The 20,315-nt window shown below is 42.9% G+C and overlaps 1 protein-coding gene across 40 annotated transcripts in view; it reads right to left on the bottom strand.

Annotated features, from left to right (window-relative positions):
• The window catches only part of GPHN (gephyrin), a 490,719-nt gene that overhangs the window by 258,508 nt on the left and 211,896 nt on the right, over positions 1 to 20,315 (bottom strand). For all 40 annotated transcript variants that reach the window (XM_069726492.1, XM_069726580.1, XM_069726522.1 and 37 more), the window contains exon 5: positions 18,161 to 18,255. In XM_069726492.1, the coding sequence (XP_069582593.1) occupies positions 18,161 to 18,255 (95 nt within the window). The remainder of the gene's footprint in view (positions 1 to 18,160; positions 18,256 to 20,315) is intronic.

Raw genomic sequence — 20,315 nt, 5'->3', positions numbered from 1 at the left:
ATTGTCATTTGTTTTTACCGTTTTCATTATCTGGTAAAAACAACCTAGAATTAGGATTCCTCAATTACGTGCATACCAACCTTGTATATTCATTTTTTAATGAAGTGGTAAAAAACTAAAAAAAATTGCAAACAAAAAAAATAATTGGTTTGTGTCACCATTTTCTGAGACCCTTAAGTTTTCTTTATTTTTTCTCATTAATGAAGTTGAAGGAAGGCTTTTTCGGTGGGTTAAGCTGTCATTTTTTATTGATATTTTGTGGTTCATGCAATGTTTTGATCGCTTTTCAATGCACTTTTTTTTGAGGGGGTGGGGAGTTGTGGCAATTTTGGCATTTCGATTTTTTCTTATGCTTTTTGCCATTTTTCTATGGACGCAGCAATATTGAATGTTTTTTCAATGTTTATTTAAAGGAGGGCATTTGAGTTAATGTTTCTTTGAGCTTTCATTTTTTGTTGTTTTTTTCTCCATAGAGGACTTGAACTTTTGTAATTTACAGCAGTAGCAATGTGACAACCATGAGAGCCTTCAACAGCCACTGGGCTGCCAGGGCAAACCATCATCTCCCTGTGACTACCTGGACAGAGAGGCTGGTGGCACTTCAAACAGTGCTCCTCTGAGATCGCACCCTTTAAATTCTGCTATCAGAGACTGACAGTGGCATTTAAGGGGTTAAATAGCACAAATTTTATAATAGTGACGGAATATGGGGTGTCTCTTCTTTGGAGTTACAAGTGCACCATTCCCAGCATCCCAGGTTCATTATGATGCCATGAGTCGTCCGTCAGGGCCATGGGGTACCCGGTACCGGGTCCGGTGTTCACAGGGGATGTCACGGTGGCTGCGACCCGGTCCATGGCCCTGACGCCCATGTAAAAGGGGAAAGTCTTTATAGGGATTTAGTGAATAGAGTTTATGTTCGTGACGCCACCTGTGGCATTCGGTCAGGGTGCTTTAAGGGGTCCTCTGGGGTGAAGTTAAGGCAGCTTGATGGTATAACTTCCCACAGGTGAAGTATGTCCCCAGGGCTCCCGGTGTGTAGATGGGAGATGGTGAATGGCGCAGTAAAAAACGAGGACACAGGTTTGCAGTCTCTTTACCTGGTTTACTGAAGACTTCAGGCAGCCACAATCCAGGGTACCAGATCACATTGCAGAGTTTCTTGTTTTTTTTGCAATTTTACCCAAAAAAGAACATGAGAATAACCCTTTAATACACACTTGGTCTGGAGGAAGGAAGTGCAGGATCCGACTGCACACAAAGGTATCTGGAATTCTGTAATCATAACGACATATAGACACTAGTGATGAGCGAGTGTACTCGTTGCTCAGGTTTTCACGAGCACGCTCGGGTGACCTCCGAGTATTTGTTAGTGTTCGGAGATATAGCTTTCATCGCCGCAGCTGAATGATTTACAGCTACTAGCCAGACTAAGTACATGTGGGGGTTGCCTGGTTGCTAGGGAATCCCCACATGTAATCAAGCTGTCTAATAGCTGTAAATCAGAGTCCTGATAGCAGAGGAGTCCTGTAGGGAACCAGGCCCTAAGTGCTACCTCTAAAATCCTTAAAGTAATACCCATGTGTCAGGGCCGGCTTTTGGCACAGGCAAACCAGGCAGTCGCCAGGGGCCCCCACCTAGAAAGGGGGCCCCCTGCCTCTGCAGCCCCTGTATGAAGTGCCCAGAGGGTGTACAGCAGTGAAGCAGCAGTCCCAGAACGTGTCTCCCAAACCCCCCTTGAGACCCCCTCAGTGCTGTGATTTACTCATTTGGTCCAGGAGCTCTGTGCTGTGTGCTGTAGGATCAGGTTTCACAGTCACATACAGCAGGGATCAGCATGGGCTCTGACTAGGGTTGAGCGAAACGGATCGTTTATTTTCAAAAGTCGCCGACTTTTGGCAAAGTCGGGTTTCATGAAACCCGACCTGATCCCTGTGTGGGGTCGGCCATGCGGTACGCGACTTTCGCGCCAAAGTCGCGTTTCGTATGACGCGCTTGGCGCCATATTTTCAGCCAATGAAGGAGCGTGGGCAGAGTGTGAGAGAGAGAGAGAGGAAAAAAAAAAAATTCCCATTGACTTTGCATTGGGTTTCGTGTTTCGGTCGATCTCCGACTTTTCGCCATAATCAGCCGATTTCACTCGACTCGACTTTAGAGATAGTCGGGTTTCGCGAAACCTGACTCGACCCTAAAAAAGTAAAAGTCGCTCAACCCTAGCTCTGACCAGTCACTAAATCATTGCTTGTAATCTGATAGGGCGACGTCCTGTCACTACTGTCTGGATGACACAAGACAGGAATATTGTCTGCTGAATCAAGGCATTTATTATAAAGAAATAAATGAATTCCCATGTGAAATAATAAGGATAAACCATACACATATATAATACAGGTGTGCATAGGAATCAGCGTTTTTGGTGCATTTTTTTTTTGCAGCTAAAGCCTGCTCTCTTGGCAGTAAAAACACTGCTTTCAAAACACCCATTTTTTAGGGTATGTGCAGAGTATCCGGAAATGGCAGCCCTTTGGATGCAGCGGACATGTGCTGCGTCCAAAGTGCTGCCATCTTTTGAACACAGGTGATTCCGCGTGTGTTCATTCAACCGTGTGGAATCCCTGCGTCCTATACATTGCAGGGGTGAAAATTGACATGCTGGGGTCTGGAGAGACGCAGTTGTGAAATTCAGTCAACGGAAAATAAAAGGGTGTGCAGATTTCTGAAAATCTCAGTTTTTGCTTGTGTTGTAAACTGCTGTAAACTTATTATTTGCAGAAGAAAAAGCTGCAAAAATTCTGCCTATGAACATGGCGAAAAGCTGCTTTTCAAAGTGCCAGCAGTGACCCTGCATACAGCTAATAGTGGCAGACCCATTGGCCGATATAAGGCCCCTAAATATGGGGACCACAGTGCAATGTTATCATTTGGGGCCCCCACTTTAAATTTTTGCCTAGGGCCCCACTTTGTCTAAAACCAGCCCTGCCATGTGTGTGGGGAACAGCAGCACAACTCCATTCAAGTGATGCAATTCCTTCTGGCGCTCCCCCAGAACTGTGGCCTTCTCATTCTCCACAATATTAGGGGTCCCACTCCCAAAGGTGAGACCCTCATGTTCACAAAGCAAAGGTATCTTCTAGTAACACATCTGTAATTGTCGATCAATGATGTATAACCACACCCTTGTATAAATTAACAAAATATAGCAAAACAATTGGCGTGAATGGTGACCCAAGACTGAGAAGTGATGCGGCGTTCCTGGAAATCCATTTACTGCATTCCCAATAAACAGTCCCGGCTGTCAGCCACTTGCGTGATTCCTGTGAGAGGTGATGGCAGATATTGATCAAGAATGACGACCATTTTTCAGAAATTAACATTAAGCAAGAAACAATACTATCAGCCAGCATTTTACTGGTACGGTACACACAATCTTCTAAGGTAATTTGGAAACTTCTAAAGGCATATCTATATAGTTAACCAAAAACATGAGAACATATGCAAAATGGAATGGCTCATGAAGGACAAAAATGCTAGATCCATGGTAGATCAACAGTCTGGTAAAGGTCCTGGCAGGGGCTTGTGGTCATGACCGCCAAAACACAATTACAACAAAAGAGTGGTAGCCTAAAAAAAGGATCTTCAGATTGGAAAGCACAGGCAAACCCAAGGAAGAAAGCCAGAAAGACCAACGATATCAGATTCAGAGTACAAAGGTGCAGCGATAGAAAGAGCTCCATGGTCTCCTTAAATGGTTTTCCAAAAATAGGTAAAAAAAAGGCATAATAAATCAATTCCTAAATACCTTTAATTAGCAAATGAACAAGAGAAAAGAATGAAGAGGGGAAAGGGAATGAAGAGAAGAAAGGAATGAAGAGAAGAAAGGAATGAAGAGGCGAAAGGAATGAAGAGGAGAAAGGAATGGAGAGAGGAAAGGAATGAAGAGGGGAAGGAATGAAGAGGGGAAAGGAATGAAGAGGGGAAAGGAATGAAGAGGGGAAAGGGAATGAAGAGAAGAAAGGAATGAAGAGAAGAAAGGAATGAAGAGGCGAAAGGAATGAAGAGGAGAAAGGAATGGAGAGAGGAAAGGAATGAAGAGGGGAAGGAATGAAGAGGGGAAAGGAATGAAGAGGGGAAAGGAATGAAGAGGGGAAAGGGAATGAAGAGAAGAAAGGAATGAAGAGAAGAAAGGAATGAAGAGAAGAAAGGAATGAAGAGGGGAAAGGAATGAAGAGGGGAAAGGAATGGAGAGAGGAAAGGAATGAAGAGGGGAAGGAATGAAGAGGGGAAATGAATGAAGAGGGGAAAGGAATGAAGAGGAGAAAGGAATGAAGAAGAGAAAGGAATGAAGAGGAGAAAAAAATGAAGAGGAGAAAGGAATGAAGAGAAGAAAGGAATAAAGAGAAGAAAGGAATGAAGAGGGGAAGGAATGAAGAGGGGAAGGAATGAAGAGGGGAAAGGAATGAAGAGGGGAAAGGAATCAAGCTAGCAGATATATTATCAAGTGCAAATGTATACACCCAAATATAAAAATTATATTTATAAAAATCATGAATTGCATAGTTTAAAAAATATTATAATTAAAAAAAAATGCTTAAATGAAGGAAAGGAAGATACACAAACACAAATAAATACATCAATCTAGTATCCATTAAATTCCCTATTTGTATGTGGTGTTGACAAGGCATTAACTTAGACCATCAGGTTTGAGTGAAGATAATTTAAAGATCCAATAGGAATTTCTTTTAAATTAGCAAATCGCACTTGTTGTGTCTGGGGAAGTAATTGCTGGAGCACATTACACATTAATATGAAAAGCCTGTCCTAGTATGTTAAAAGGACTAATGCCTGTGAGCATGTGCAATAAGAAGCTCTGTCCCTGCCCTTAATGTGTACAAAGTAGTGATCCCATTGGATGCTTTAGAACTGGAGACAGCAGGGGTTTTGAGGTAAGAAGAGGCTGCTCACACTGCTCTCCACCATGTCTATCTGATCTAATATTGGAGATACCACAGGTGCTGAGGTAAGAAGAGGCTGCTCACACTGCTCTCCATCCTGTCTATCTGATCTAATATTGGAGATACCACAGGTGCTGAGGTAAGAAGAGGCTGCTCACACTGCTGTCCACCATGTCTATCTGATCTAATATTGGAGATATCAGGGGTGCTGAGGTAAGAAGAGGCTGCTCACACTGCTGTCCACCATATCTATCTGATCTAATATTGGAGATACCAGGGGTGCTGAGGTAAGAAGAGGCTGCTCACACTGCTGTCCACCCTGTCTATCTGATCTAATACTGGAGATACCAGAGGTGATGAGGTAAGAAGAGGCTGCTCACACTGCTGTCCACTCTGTCTATGTCAGTGGTCCCCAACAGTGCAGGTTTTCAGGATTTCCTTAGTATTGCACAGGGGTTCGATTCCAACCCCTGTGCAATACTAAGGAAATCCTGAAAACTTGCACTGTTGGCGGCCCTCGAGGCCTGCAGTTGGGGACCACTGGTCTATGTGATCTAATACTGGAGATACCAGGGGTGCTGAGGTAAGAAGAGGCTGCTCACACTGCTGTCCACCCTGTCTATCTGATCTAATACTAGAGATACAACAGGTGCTGAGGCAAGAAGAGGCTGCTCACACTGCTGTCCACCCTGTCTATCTGATCTAATACTAGAGATACAAGAGGTGATGAGGTAAGAAGAGGCTGCTCACACTGCTGTCCACCCTGTCTATCTGATCTAATACTAGAGATACAAGAGGTGCTGAGGTAAGAAGAGGCTGCTCACACTGCTGTCCACTCTGGTTATCTGATCTAATACTGGAGATACAAGAGGTGTTGAGGTAAGAAGAGGCTGCTTATACTGCTGTCCACCATGTCTATCTGATCAAATGCTGGAGATACTAAAGGTGCTGAGGTAGAAGAGGCTGATCACACTGCTGTCCAACCTGTCAATCTGATCAAATACTGGAGATACCAGGGGTGCTGTGGTAGAAGATGCTGCTGTACACCCTGTCTATCTGATCTAATACTGGATACACTAGGAGTGATGAGGTAAGAAGAGGCTGCTCACACTGCTGTTCACCCTGTCTATCTGATCTAATAATGGACATACAAGGGTGCTGAGGTAAGAATAGGCTGCTCACATGGTTGTCCACCATGCCCATCTGATCTAATATTCAAAATACCAGGAGTGCTTAGCTAACAAGAGGCTGCTCAAACAGCTATCCACCCTGTCTTTCTATTCTAATACTAGAGATACCAGGGGCACTAAGGTAGGAAGAGGCTGCTCACACTACTGTCCACCCTGTCAATCTGATCGTACACTTGAGATATCAGGGTTGCTGAGGTAAGAAGAGGATGCTCACATTGCTGTCCACTCTTTTTGAATGATGAGTGGCTGCTGTTACCTTAAAGAGAACCTGTCATCAGGATTTTGCTAAGTAAACTACAGGCATTGTCAGATTGGCACGGTTACACTATTAATTAATATTATACCTGGGTTGAGTCTATTTTTTTTGGTGCTCTGGCCTCATCGTCATCATTCTGGGCTTAAATGACAGGTCACTTGACCTCCCTCCTACTTTAACCCCTAAAGCCCTGAGGGTGGTTTGCACATTAATGACCTGGCCAGTTTTTACAATTCTGACCACTGTCCCTTTATGAGGTTATAACTCTGGAAGGCTTCAACGGATCCCGGTGATTCAGACATTGTTTTCTTGTGACATATTGTACTTCATGATAGTGGTAACATTTCTACGATAAGACTTGCGTTTATTTGAGAAAAAATGGAAATTTGGCGGAAATTTTGAAAATTTCGAAATTTTCCAACTTTGAATTTTCATACCCTTAAATCACAGAGATATGTCACACAAAATACTTACTAAGTAACATTTCACACATGTCTACTTTACATCAGAACAATTTTGGAAACAACATTTTTTTTGTTAGGGAGTTAGAACGGTTAAAAGTTGATCAGCAATTTCTCATTTTTACAACAGCATTTTTTTTAGGGACCACATCATATTTGAAGTCATTTTGAGGGGTCTATATGATAGTAAATAACAAAGTGTGACACCATTCTAAAAACTGCACCCCTCAAGGTGTTCAAAATCACTTTCAAGAAGTTTATTAACCCTTCAGGTGTTTCACAGGAATTTTTGAAATGTTTAAAAAAAAATGAACAATGTACTTCAGCTCCAATTTGTTTTATTTTACCAAGGGTAACAGGAGAAAATGGACCCCAAAAGTTGTTGTACAATTTGACCTGAGTACCCGCATGGCGGAGCTTGGAAGGGAAGGTGCGCCATTTGAATTTTCAATGCAAAATTGGCTGGAATTGAGGTGGGACGCCATGTTGAGTTTGGAGAGCCACTAATGTGCCCGAACATTGAAACCCCCCCACAAGTGACACCATCTTGGAAAGTAGACCCCCTAAGGAACTTATATAGATGTGTGGTGAGCACTTTGACTCACCAAGTGCTTCATAGAAGTTTATAATGTAGAGCCGTAAAAATATATATATTTTTTTTCACAAAAATGAACTTTTCGCCCCCAATTTTCTATTTTCCCAAGGTTACCAAAATAAATTGTACCCCAAACGTTGTTGAGCAATTTGTCCTGAGTATGCTGATACCCCATATGTGGGGGTAAACCACTGTTTGGTTGCATGGCAGAGCTCGGAAGGGAAGGAGCACTGTTTGACTTTTCAATGCAAAATTGGCTGGAATTGAGATGGGACGCCATGTTGCGTTTGGAGAGCCCCTGAGGTGCCTAAACATTGAAACCCCCCACAAGTGACACCATTTTGGAAAATAGACCCTATAAGGATCTTACCTAGATGTTTTGTGAGAGCTTTGAACCCCCAAGTGTTTCACTACAGTTTATAACACAGAGCCGTGAAAATTATTTTTTAGCCCCCAGTTTTGTACTTTCCCAAGGGTAACAGGAAAAATTGGATCCCAAAAAATGTTGTGCAATTTGTCCTGAGTACGCTGATACCCCATATGTGTGGGGTAACCACCATTTGGGCGCATGGCAGAGCTCGGAAGGGAAGGAGCGCCATTTGGAATGCAGACTTAGATGGATTGTTCTGCAGGCGTCACATTGCATTCAGAGCCCCTAATGTACCTAAACAGTAGAAACCCCCCCAAGGAAATTGGACCCCAGAAGTTGTTGTCCAATTTGTCCTGAGTACACTGATATCCCATATGTTGGGGTAAACCCCTGTTTGGGTGCACGGAAGAGCTCGGGAGGGAAGGAACACGGTTTTACTTTTTCAACGCAGAATTGGCTGGAATTGAGATCAGATGCCATGTCGCGTTTGGAGAGCCCCTGCTGTGTCTAAACAGTGGAAACCCCCCAATTATAACTGAAACCCTAACCCAAACACACCACTAATCCCAAACACACCCCTAACCCCAACCAAACCCCTAACTCCAACACACCTCTAACCCTAATCTCAACCATAACCCTAACCACACCTCTAACCCTGACACACCCCTAACCCTAATCCCAACCGTAAATGTAATCCAAACCCTAACCCTAATGGGAAAATGGATATAAATACATTTTTTTTATTTTTCCCTAAGTAAGGGGGTGATGAAGGGGGGTTTGATTTACTTTTATAGCGGATTTTTATGATTGGCAGCCGTCACACACTAAAAGACGCTTTTTATTGCAAAAAATATTTTTTTGCGTTACCATATTTTGAGAGCTATAATTTTTCCATATTTTGGTCCACAGAGTCATGTGAGGTCTTGTTTTTTGCGGGACGAGTTGACGTTTTTATTAGTAACATTTTCGGGCACGTGACTTTTTTGATTGCTTTTTATTCCGATTTTTGTGAGGCAGAATGACCAAAAACCAGCTATTCATGAATTTCTTTTGTGGTGGGCGTTTATACCGTTCCAAGTTTGGTAAAATTGATAAAGCAGTTTTATTCTTCGGGTCAGTACGATTACAGCGATACCTCATTTATATCATTTTTTTATGTTTTGGCGATTTTATACGATAAAAACTATTTTATAGAAAAAATAATTATTTTTGCATCGCTTTATTCTCAGAACTATAACTTTTTTTATTTTTTTGCTGATGATGCTGTATGGCGGCTCGTTTTTTGCAGGACAAGATGACGTTTTCAGCGGTAACATGCTTATTTAAAACTGTCTTTTTGATCGCGTGCTATTTCACTTTTTGTTCGGTGGTATGATAATAGAGCGATGTTTTTTGCCTTTTTTTACGGTGTTCACTGAAGGGGTTAACTAGTGGGACAGTTTTATAGGTCGGGTTGTAACGTTATTTTTTTTATTATTTACACATCTAAATATTTTTTTTCTTTTACTTTATAACATTGCCCCGGGGAGGGCATCATCTTATAAGGTCAGATCGCTGATCTGACACTTTGCAATGCACTATGTCAGATCAGCGATCTGATGTGCACTGCTCCAGGCTTACAGGCGCCTGCTCTGAGCAGGCGCTTGGTAAGCCACCTCCCTGTAGGACCCAGATGCAGCCCCGTGTCCATTTTGGATCCGGGGCCTGCAGGGAGGAGATGCTCGGTACAAGGTGAGCACATCGCCTTGTACCGAGGGTCTCAGGGAAGCACACAGGGAGCCCCCTCCCTGTGCGATGCTTCCCTATGCCCTGGAACGCTGCGATCATGTTTGATCGCAGTGTGCCAGGGGTTAATGTGCCGGGGGCGGTCCGTGACCGCTCCTGGCACATAGTGCCGGATGTCAGCTGCGATAGTCAGCTGACACCCGGCCGCGCTCCCCCCATGAGCGCGGCCGATCGCTATGACGTACTATTAAGTCCCAGGTCACCTTGACGGGATAGTACGTCATATGGGATTAAGGGGTTAATTATGACACCTGAGCAGTTAAAAATAGTGGTCTTCAAAAAAAAAAAATTGTGCCAATGCATGCGCAGCAGTATCTATTGGCAAGCGATGCTCTCAATCTGTGCATGCGTACCGAGGACCACTGCGGGAGCATGCACTAGAAGACGATTTAATTGCTGCTGAACCTAGGAACACAGCAGACACAGCACACAGCGATGATATCCTCTCCTTGTGGGCGCTCCTGCACTGGTCCTCAGAACACTCTGGGTGTTGCATGTGCAGATTGAGAGCATCGCTTGCAGATAGATGCTGTTGCGCATGTGCCGGTGCCAATTTGTTGAAGACCTTTTTTTTTTTTTTTTTTTTTAAAGGCAACCATATTAACTGTGCAGGTGCCATATTTAAAGTAAAATGATGGCAGACCACCAAAAAAGACCTCTATACAGGCCGCCACAAAGCATGAGCATCTAATTAACTCAAAACTTCAAACACCGATTAAAGAAGAACTACAAGATGGATTTCTTCAACCCAGATATTATTGTAATCAGTATAACGGTGGCGACCCAACACGGTCTTTGGGTTAAGGTACCTTCACACATAACGATATTGTTAACGATATCGTTGCTTTTTGTGACGTAGCAACGACATCGTTAATAAAATCGTTATGTGTGACAGCGACCAACGATCAGGCCCCTGCTGGGAGATCGTTGGTCGCTGAAGAAAGTCCAAAACTTTATTTCGTCGCTGGATCTCCCGTGGACATCGCTGGATCGGCGTGTGTGACACCGATTCAGCGATGTCTTCACTGGTAACCAGGGTAAACATCGGGTAACTAAGCGCAGGGCCGCGCTTAGTAACCTGATGTTTACCCTGGTTACCATCCTAAAAGTAAAAAAAACAAACACTACATACTTACCTAACGCTGTCTGTCCTCCAGCGCTGTGCTCTGCTTCTCTGCTCTGGCTGTGAGCGTCGGTCAGCCGGAAAGCAGAGCGGTGACGTCACCACTCTGCTTTCCGGCCGCTGTGCTCACAGCCAGTACAGGAGGAGTGCAGAGCACAGCGCTGGAGGACAGACAGCGTTAGGTAAGTATGTAGTGTTTGTTTTTTTTACTTTTAGGATGGTAACCAGGGTAAACATCAGGTTACTAAGCGCGGCCCTGCGCTTAGTTACCCGATGTTTACCCTGGTTACCGGCATCGTTGGTCGCTGGAGAGCGGTCTGTGTGACAGCTCTCCAGCGACCAAACAGCGACGCTGCAGCGATCCGGATCGTTGTCGGTATCGCTGCAGCGTCGCTTAATGTGAAGGGGCCTTTACTGTGCACAATCCTGCTGACAGGTTATCTTTAAGATAGTTACATAGCATGTGATATAAGTTATCACAAGGTCACAGCTGACAAGCTTCTTACTGCACATGCTCACAGGAACCTGCTCAATCAACATTCTCAGATAAGTTTTTGTTAATGTAACAAGACAGTGCTAATTTTAACATACTGTAGTGATTCCCTCCTTAGACAAAATAAATGCAATTTGCTGATTAAAGATATTTAATATGCAAATTGCCTCTTCAGAGAGGAAGAGGACTTGAAAACTATATCGCCACCTGTTGGAAGCAGCAATCCTACAAGTCATCCTTTAACGAGTCGTGCAATATGACTTAGGATAAAATCCAAACCAGAATCTCAATTTGCAGACACGGTGTTTTGGGGTATTTCCCCTTGTCAGTGCAAAGTATGAACTCTGATTTGGCTAGGTAAGAGGTTCTGGACTGAGGTTTAAGGGTTAACGTTTCTGCAATTGGAGAGTGACATAGCGGCTCGGGCATGCCAAGGTAAGGAGGCTTATTCACCGTGCAATGCTTCCTAAATGTATGTAGGAATTTAATTATAGTCGGAATCTTTCTATTCTGTAGAAAACAAGAGGTCAGACCTTCTAAAAATCAGATAATTAGGGCTCTCCAATAAATCAAGAATATGAAGTCCTATACTGTCAGCCACTCTCCTTATTAAAGGGTATCTCTCAGTAGGATTAACCCTCCTAATTCGTCTATGTTGACATGTAGGTCATAGAGAGTGGAATAAAATTATATATTGATATCTGTGAACGGATGTCTTATTCCAAAGTAATGCAAGTTTTTCTTAATATGTAAATGAACTGTTAAGATCTATTGGTCAGACATAGATCTCCCTGAGAATCTGCCTCCAGAGCTAATTTATATGATAGGTGGCATTACCAGTGTGAGACATGTAATGACTGATAGTCTGCTCTCCTGATCTATATCTCTCACGATACCCCACTTCATTTAAAGTAAGCTCTGGAGACAGATTCTCAGGGAGATCTATGTCCGGCCTAGAGATGATAATGGCTAATTTACATGATTTATATTTACAGAGTACAGACAGACTCTCTTTAAGGCTGTGTGTACACGGTGCGTTTTAGCAGCATTTTTTCCACTCAGAAATGGGCCAAAAGCACTAGGGAATCCTTATGCCAGCTAATTCAATGAGAATCCTGAATTGTTGTGCATATGATCAGTAATTTTCCTTTGAGTAATTGCAGTGCGTTTTTTTTCCTGCAGCATGTCAGTTCTTTGTGCAGATTTTTAGCATTTTTCAACCATTGACTTCAATCGAGTCAGTCAAATCTGCAGCAAAAACGCAGGTATATAAATCTTTGAGGATTTGCTGAGTTTTTACGGACTTTCTATGGTGTATGACAACGCGATCTCACTTGTAGAACAGTCACATAGGGACATGTGACGACTCTAAATGGCGCTGTCTACACACTGACAAAAGCGTCATCGCCCCTGCATTGATAGCACTGAGCTGCGGTGAGAGAGGTCACATGAGGTCATCTGCTGATATGCTCCGGTGATCTCACTCAAACCACCACCGCTGCGTGAGAACTTTATCACACAGTGTTGGTGCTGTAAGTGAGATCAAAGGGGCTCATCAGCATTAAAAGAGGCATAGATGCTCATGAGGAGAACATAATTTTACCTCTATACAAATCACTAGTTCGACCACACTTAGAATACTGTGCACAGTTCTGGTCTCCGGTGTATAAGAAAGACATAGCTGAACTAGAGCGGGTGCAGAGAAGAGCGACCAAGGTTATTAGAGGACTGGGGGGTCTGCAATACCAAGATAGGTTATTACACTTGGGGCTATTTAGTTTGGAAAAACAAAGACTAAGGGGTGATCTTATGTTCATGTATAAATATATGAAGGGACAGTACAAAGACCTTTCTGATGATCTTTTTAATCATAGACCTGAGACAGGGACAAGGGGGCATCCTCTGCGTTTGGAGGAAAGAAGGTTTAAGCATAATAACAGACGCGGATTCTTTACTGTAAGAGCAGTGAGACTATGGAACTCTCTGCCGTATGATGTTGTAATGAGTGATTCAGTACTTAAATCTAAGAGGGGACTGGATACCTTTCTGGAAAAGTATAATGTTACAGGGTATATACACTAGATTCCTTGATAGGGTGTTGATCCAGGGAACGAGTCTGATTGCCGTATGTGGAGTCGGGAAGGAATTTTTTTCCCCCAAAGTGGAGCTTACTGTTTGTCACATGGTTTTTTTTTGCCTTCCTCTGGATCAACATGTTAGGGCATGTTAGGTTAGGCTATGGGTTGAACTAGATGGACTTAAAGTCTTCCACCAACCTTAAAAACTATATTAGCATGTTACTATGTATCTCTCTCACGGAAGCTCAGTGCTATCACTGCACTGTGGTTACCTCCTGTCGATGTATCGCCAGCTGTCCTTGAGAGCAGTCACACCAATGACTGCTCTCAAAGTCATCAGGATCGTCGTAGGACATTATGGATTATTATAAATATTTTTAAAAAGTTATGCGACACTCACAATTATGTATATTGTGATAGTCCTTTATTCCATCTTATGGTTACTGGACATAAAAAGTGACATGCAGGTTACAAAGGCATGTGAGGAGAGACAAGGAGTGAACGACGGCCGTTTCGCGTACCAATGCTTCAACGGGTCCAGATGGAATAAAGGACTAGTACAATGTACGTAATGGTGAGTGCTGCATAACTTTTTAAAAATATTTCAAATGACTGTTTACATTTATGCAGAGCACTGTAGTGCAGCAGTAGCACCCTGTGCAGTGATGAGGCAGTGACACAGGAAAGTTTAAAGCAAAAAGTCTCTTTAATGTTCAACTCACAAAAATACAGCACACGATATCCTCTGTATTGCAGCCGGAAACCATATCCTCTGGATTACAGCCAGTCCACCTCAGAGACCAGTTGCCGTGGATGACTGCACTGCTATGTACGCTGTGGGTGCCAGGCCTTCCAGCTGCCTTGGCTGTTTGGCTTCCCTTGCCTGTGTTGCCTCACACAGGTAGAGCTCTGCAGAGCCTTCTGCTCTGTACTCCTCCAAACACTAAACTCACACTGACCCTGACACATGTAAACCCTATACTGCAAGGTTTTTAACTGGAATCTGTGGCTTTCATCCACATGGAAAACACGGCCAGGAATGAAACGGACTGCAACACTACCGTCCTGTAGTCCGTTTTAAAACACAAAAGCCCAGAGCAAGTTTTCTTAAATCTGCCCTGTACAAATAGCTTGTCCAATACTTATACTCACTTTTATTCTGCATTGCAATCACAGCTACGCCTGTGACTGCAATGTACTCCCATGGCCACAATACTCCTCTGTGCGCATCCTGGGGGACCCACACAGCGACCCTCACATGTAACACCAGTCACTGCCTCACAGCACCTTGAACCATTAGTTCAGCTGCTGAAGCTCTTCTATGGGGAATCCACTCTCCCTGCAAGGGATTTGTTATAAAGTGAACTGGTGCCGCATTTACTTTTCTTTCAACACTTTATCATTATGGATTATTATCTTTTCTGCGGACAGGTGAGGAACATTGTTCTTTATTATTTTAATTTTGTTACAGGATACATTTTCTTCTGTGAATTGGATGATGTATGGTTTAATTTAGCTTCAATAAAGGAGTCTGTGTCATTATTTCAATTAAAGGACTATATTCTGGGTGTGTGTTTTTATATAATATGACTATGGGGTTAGTAATGGGGCGTCTTATAGACACCTCTCCATTACTAACCTCTGGGCTTGATGTGACCTGACAATAGAAAAGTGACATCAACCTCAATAATATCACTTCACTTGCCAACACACCAGGGCAAGTGGGAAGAGCGAGGTTAAAAGCCAGATTTTGTGCATCTTATGGATGTGACATTTCAGGGGCGGCTGAGAGCTGATGTTTTTAGTCTGGAAGGGGGTCAATATCCATAGCCCCTTCCTAGGCTATTACTATCAGCCAGTAGCTGTCTGCCTAGCCTTTGCTGGTTAGATTTTTCTAGGGTTCCCTGTAAACTAGCCAGTTAAGGTTAAGCAAACATCCGTGAGCGGATATTAATAGCCTGAAAACATTTATGGCTATTGGCTCCTTCCCACAATATTAACATCACCCCTAATCCGTTGGCTTTCCCTTTGCTGGTTATGAAAATTAAGTGGGAGCCCACCGATTTTTTTTTTTACATTTTTTGTACAAATTAACAGGTGTGCACGATGATTTCTGCCAGTTACCGGTTTAGTAATGAGGGTGTCTTGCTGACTCCTCTTCATTACTAAACCTAGGGTTTGGTGTCAGTGACAACTGCTGACACCAAGCCCTAATCCCATTACCCTGATGCCACTGCATCAGAATGAAAAAGAAGGTGTTGAACCAGGAAATTACATCACAAGACGTGTTTTCCAAATATGTTAATTTATCTAAAAAAAAAAAAAAAAAAAGCATTCAATGCTGTACAAAAATGTATGCAAAACGCATTAAAAGAACTCATGCTTTTCCTGCCAAGAGATGCAGGAATTTCTGGAAGCAAATACTCAACCTGCGCACATAGCATAAAGGACACATGCATCCTCATCCAAGCCATCCTCCAACATGGTGGCCCTTATTTTCCCTGAAGTCTGTCATAAGAAAGAGTTAGAACACCACCATACAGATTACATGTGGGTCTAACCCGAAAACTTGTCTGGCAGTCATTCATCTAAGGCTATGTGGGCACATTGCGTATTTGTTTGCAGATATTTCTGCAAGGTTTCTGCATCTCTTGGCAGAAAAATGCAGCTGAAAATATGTGAGTATTTTATACTTTTTTCATGCGTTTTTGCAAATCCATAGAGCTAAATAAAGATATATTATCATTAAAAAAAAGAATTGTGATGTCATTTCCTTGTTCAACCTCTTCGGCCAGATACTCTCTTTAATATTAAATGAACACACACACACACCTATGTAGGAGCATTAACATAATTAACCTACATATGCTGTAACAAAAAAGCAACTGTCACAAATCTGCATGAAATGCAGTATCTGTTTATTTAAAAAAAAAATTAAAAAATTGCTTGGGCTCCCGCATAAATTTTCAGAACTGGCAGAGGAAAAGCGAAATGCTGAGAGCTGCTGTTAATATTTTGGGAAAGTGCCAATAGCCAAAGGTTCCCAGGCTATTAATATCAGCTCACAGCTTTTTTGCTTAGCCTTTACTGGCTACTTTACAGGGAACCCCAGAAAAAAATTGACACATGGTCCCCCTATAAAATTGAACCAGCAAAGGCTAGGCAGACAGCTGAGGGCTGATATTAATAGCCTGGAAAGGGACCATGGACATTGGCATCCCCTAGGCTAAGAACATCAGCTATCAGCCACCCCAGAAATGGCGCATCTTATAGATACGCCAATTCTGGCACAGACTCGCTCTTCCCACTTGCCCTGTAGCGGAGGCTATTGGGGTTCATATTTGTGGGGTTGACGTCACCTTTGTATTGTGAGGTGACATCAAGCACACAGGTTACTAATGGAGAGGCGTCTATAAGACACCTATCCATTACTAACCCCATAGTGATATTGTATAAAACACAGACTCATAGAATAAAGTGCTTTATTTGAAATAATCACACAGACTCCTTTATTGAATCTAAATTTATCATACTTACTGAACAATTAATCCCTTACACCCTTGTCTCCTGCAAACAATCAAAAAATAATAAACCAACAAATAATACTATCCTGTCTGACGCAGTCCATTTAATACCGAGAATCCCACGGCGATCTCACGTGTAGAAGAGTCACATCGGGAGATGTGACCGCTTTAGCCGGCCACCAGAGATACACTGACAGGAGGTAATCGCTCCCGCAGTGTATCACTGAGCCACCGTGAGAGTTCACCGGAGTTCATCAGCTCCATTGCTCTCATTTATGGCACTACCGCCGTGTGAGAACTTTCCCATGCAGCGGTGTTGTGAGAGCACCAAAGCTGATCAGCTGATGAACTCCAGTGAACTCTCACAGCAGCTCCGTGATACACTGCGGGAACGATCACCTCCTGTCAGTGTATCGCTGGCGGCCGGGTGAGATCGACGTGGGACACTCGGTATTAAATGAACTATGGCAGAAAGGCGAGTATGTGTTGGTTTATTATTTTTGATTGTTTACAGGAGACATGGGCTTCAGGGATTAGGTGCTAGGCGAATATGTATTTTGTATGTGAATATGTAAATGTTTTTATTTTTTTTTGAGTGAACACAGGCGCCGGATGATGGGACTATTCTCCCATCATCGGCTTATGCTGTCTCTGTTATATGTGACAAATGATGTAGCAGGATGGGAGTAGTAGTCCCATCAGACAACGCCTAGGTACACCCGTCGCATGGGTCACACACACACACAGAAACACGTACATATTCTCTGCCCACACACATTCTCCACCCATACGCAGAGACAAGCACATATTCTTCGCCCACACACTCTTCCTCCTTCTGACATGATTTCCCTTTGACAAATCGCAGCGTTTTTGGCAGCAAATAAGCAAACCTTTTTACACCTGCGTTTTTGCTGCAGATATGACTGACTCAATGAAGTCAATGAGTCAAAAATCCTGTAAAAACACACAAAAAACTGACATGCTGCAGAACATAAAATGCTGCAAATACAGACGGAAATTTACGGATCATGTGCACAACACTTCAGGATTGTCATTGAATTACCTTGCTTTAGTATTCCATTGCGTTTTTGGACCATTTATTCGAATGAAAAACACATTGTGTGCACATAGCCTAAAGTGTATGTGTGACCAGAGCCCTTGCAAACCTCCTCCTATCACATTCCAGCATTCTAACATGGATTTTCAAAGTACGTACACCAGTTTTATCAGGTCTAAGAGATTATTTAATACGGTATGCGGTACCAGTTTTACTCGCTGAATATTTGGGATTGCAGCAATAAAAATACCATCTCTTATAAGAGTAAATTCTTACCTAGAGAGCATTCCGAGGGGTGTAACATTGAGGGATCCCATTAGCATTGCCAAGGCCATCCCTGGAGCTTCCCGCTCTATTACTTCTTTTGTGGCCTACAGATGGAAACAATTTGTATTAGTATTATGGCCAGTTTCACTAGAAGAATTGAATACTATGTAAATTACTGCTTCTATGCATCATACTGTACATCACATATACAATTACTTATGTGGCATGGTGTCGCACATCGCTCTTCTATTATACGGCAAGGTCAGCCGTCCTATACTATATCCACGTACTAGGCACTCAGCATAAGAATCTGCATGCACACGAGAAATCATTGTATACATTTAGGATGCATTACTCTCCCAGGAAGTACAATTTTGAAGTTTCTCTCTCAATATTTAAGAGGCACAAAAGTTAAAAGGAATCTCATTTGAATGCAGAATAATTTAGGAGCAGATACCCTGATTCCATTACAGTAGATATAACAGGGATTCTTTCAATTCAAGTCTGATGAAGGTCTGATTGTAAGGCTGCTGTCACACTAGCAGTATTTGTTCAGTATTTTACCTCAGTATTTGTAAGCCAAAACCAGGAGTGGAACAATTAGAGGAATAGTATAATAGAAACATATGCACCACTTCTGTGTTTATCACCCACTCCTGATTTTGGCTTACAAATACTGATGGAAAATACTGACCAAATACTGCTAGTGTGACGGCAGCCTAAGGCCGAAATGATACACATGAATCTGGGATTGCCTGATCTGAATAAACAAATGTTTTGCGTCAAATAAAGTGCCAGATTTTTTATATACTTTGAGATATAGGAGTGGTATCCTTATCTTGGCACCTTGAACAAAACGGAGTGACGTCTATCCTATCCTTGAGGGATTCTATCAAACCTGCACAAAGCAGTGCAGTAAGTGACACATCACTGAAAACAGGGATTCTGTCCCTTCATCGTGCTGCTCTCAGATTACATAGCAAAAACCTGCTGACTGATTCCCTTTAAGCAAATTCTAGGTTAAGCTTGTTCAGTGTCTGAACATCCAGAGGCATTTCTGGAAGCTTCTGGACTCAATGCAAAATTAGCTTCAGGGCGTCCACCTAAAATATGCTACAATGTGGCAGAGCATGCCCACTGCACATCAAAGAGCATGCCCACTGCACATCAAAGAGCATGCCCACTGCACATCAAAGAGCATGCCCACTGCACATCAAAGAGCATGCCCACTGCACATCAAAGAGCATGCCCACTGCCCATCAAAGAGCATGCCCACTGCCCATCACACAGCATGCCCACTGCCCATCACAGAGCATGCCCACTGCCCATCACAGAGCATGCCCACTGCCCATCACAGAGCATGCCCACTGCCCATCACAGAGCATGCCCACTGCCCATCACAGAGCATGCCCACTGTCCATCACAGAGCATGCCCAATGTCCATCACAGAGCATGCCCACTGTCCATCACGCAGCATGCCCACTGTCCATCACGCAGCATGCCCACTGTCCATCACGCAGCATGCCCACTGTCCATCACGCAGCATGCCCACTGTCCATCACGCAGCATGCCCACTGTCCATCACGCAGCATGCCCACTGTCCATCACGCAGCATGCTCACTGTCCATCACGCAGCATGCCCACTGTCCATCACGCAGCATGCCCACTGTCCATCACAGAGCATTCCAACTGTCCATCACAGAGCATGACCACTGCATTCTCTCATAAAAGTTAGTCAGTCATTGGGGGGGATTTCTTTTCAGATAATGTTGAGACACTGACCAGTAAAATAAATTTTAGGTTCAGGACTTTATAATCAAGGGGAAAAAAGGAAAAAAAAAAAAAGAATAAACACACAATAAATGTAATAAAAAAATCCAAACACTGTAGAAAAACAAAGGATTTCTGACTATCACAGACTATTTCCACTTTGCAGCTCTTGTGCATTTCACATTTTCTCTGACATAACAATATACATAGATCTATGATCGTCAGCATGTTTAAAAATGCATTAATGACAGTAAAAATGAGGAAGCCTCGAATCAGCAGTTGAAAAAATATGGCCAATCCAGATGAATTAAATATACCGCCAATAAAAAGCGTCTTCACTCCACATCTGAGACAGATCAAAGGAAAACAACTGTCACAATTTGTAGCTTGGCAT

This window comes from Ranitomeya imitator, chromosome 1 (genome assembly GCF_032444005.1).
Source record: "Ranitomeya imitator isolate aRanImi1 chromosome 1, aRanImi1.pri, whole genome shotgun sequence".
NCBI classification, from domain to species: Eukaryota; Metazoa; Chordata; class Amphibia; order Anura; family Dendrobatidae; genus Ranitomeya; species Ranitomeya imitator.
Note: the sequence above shows the minus strand (reverse complement) of the source record. Positions and strands in the feature narration are given on the sequence as shown.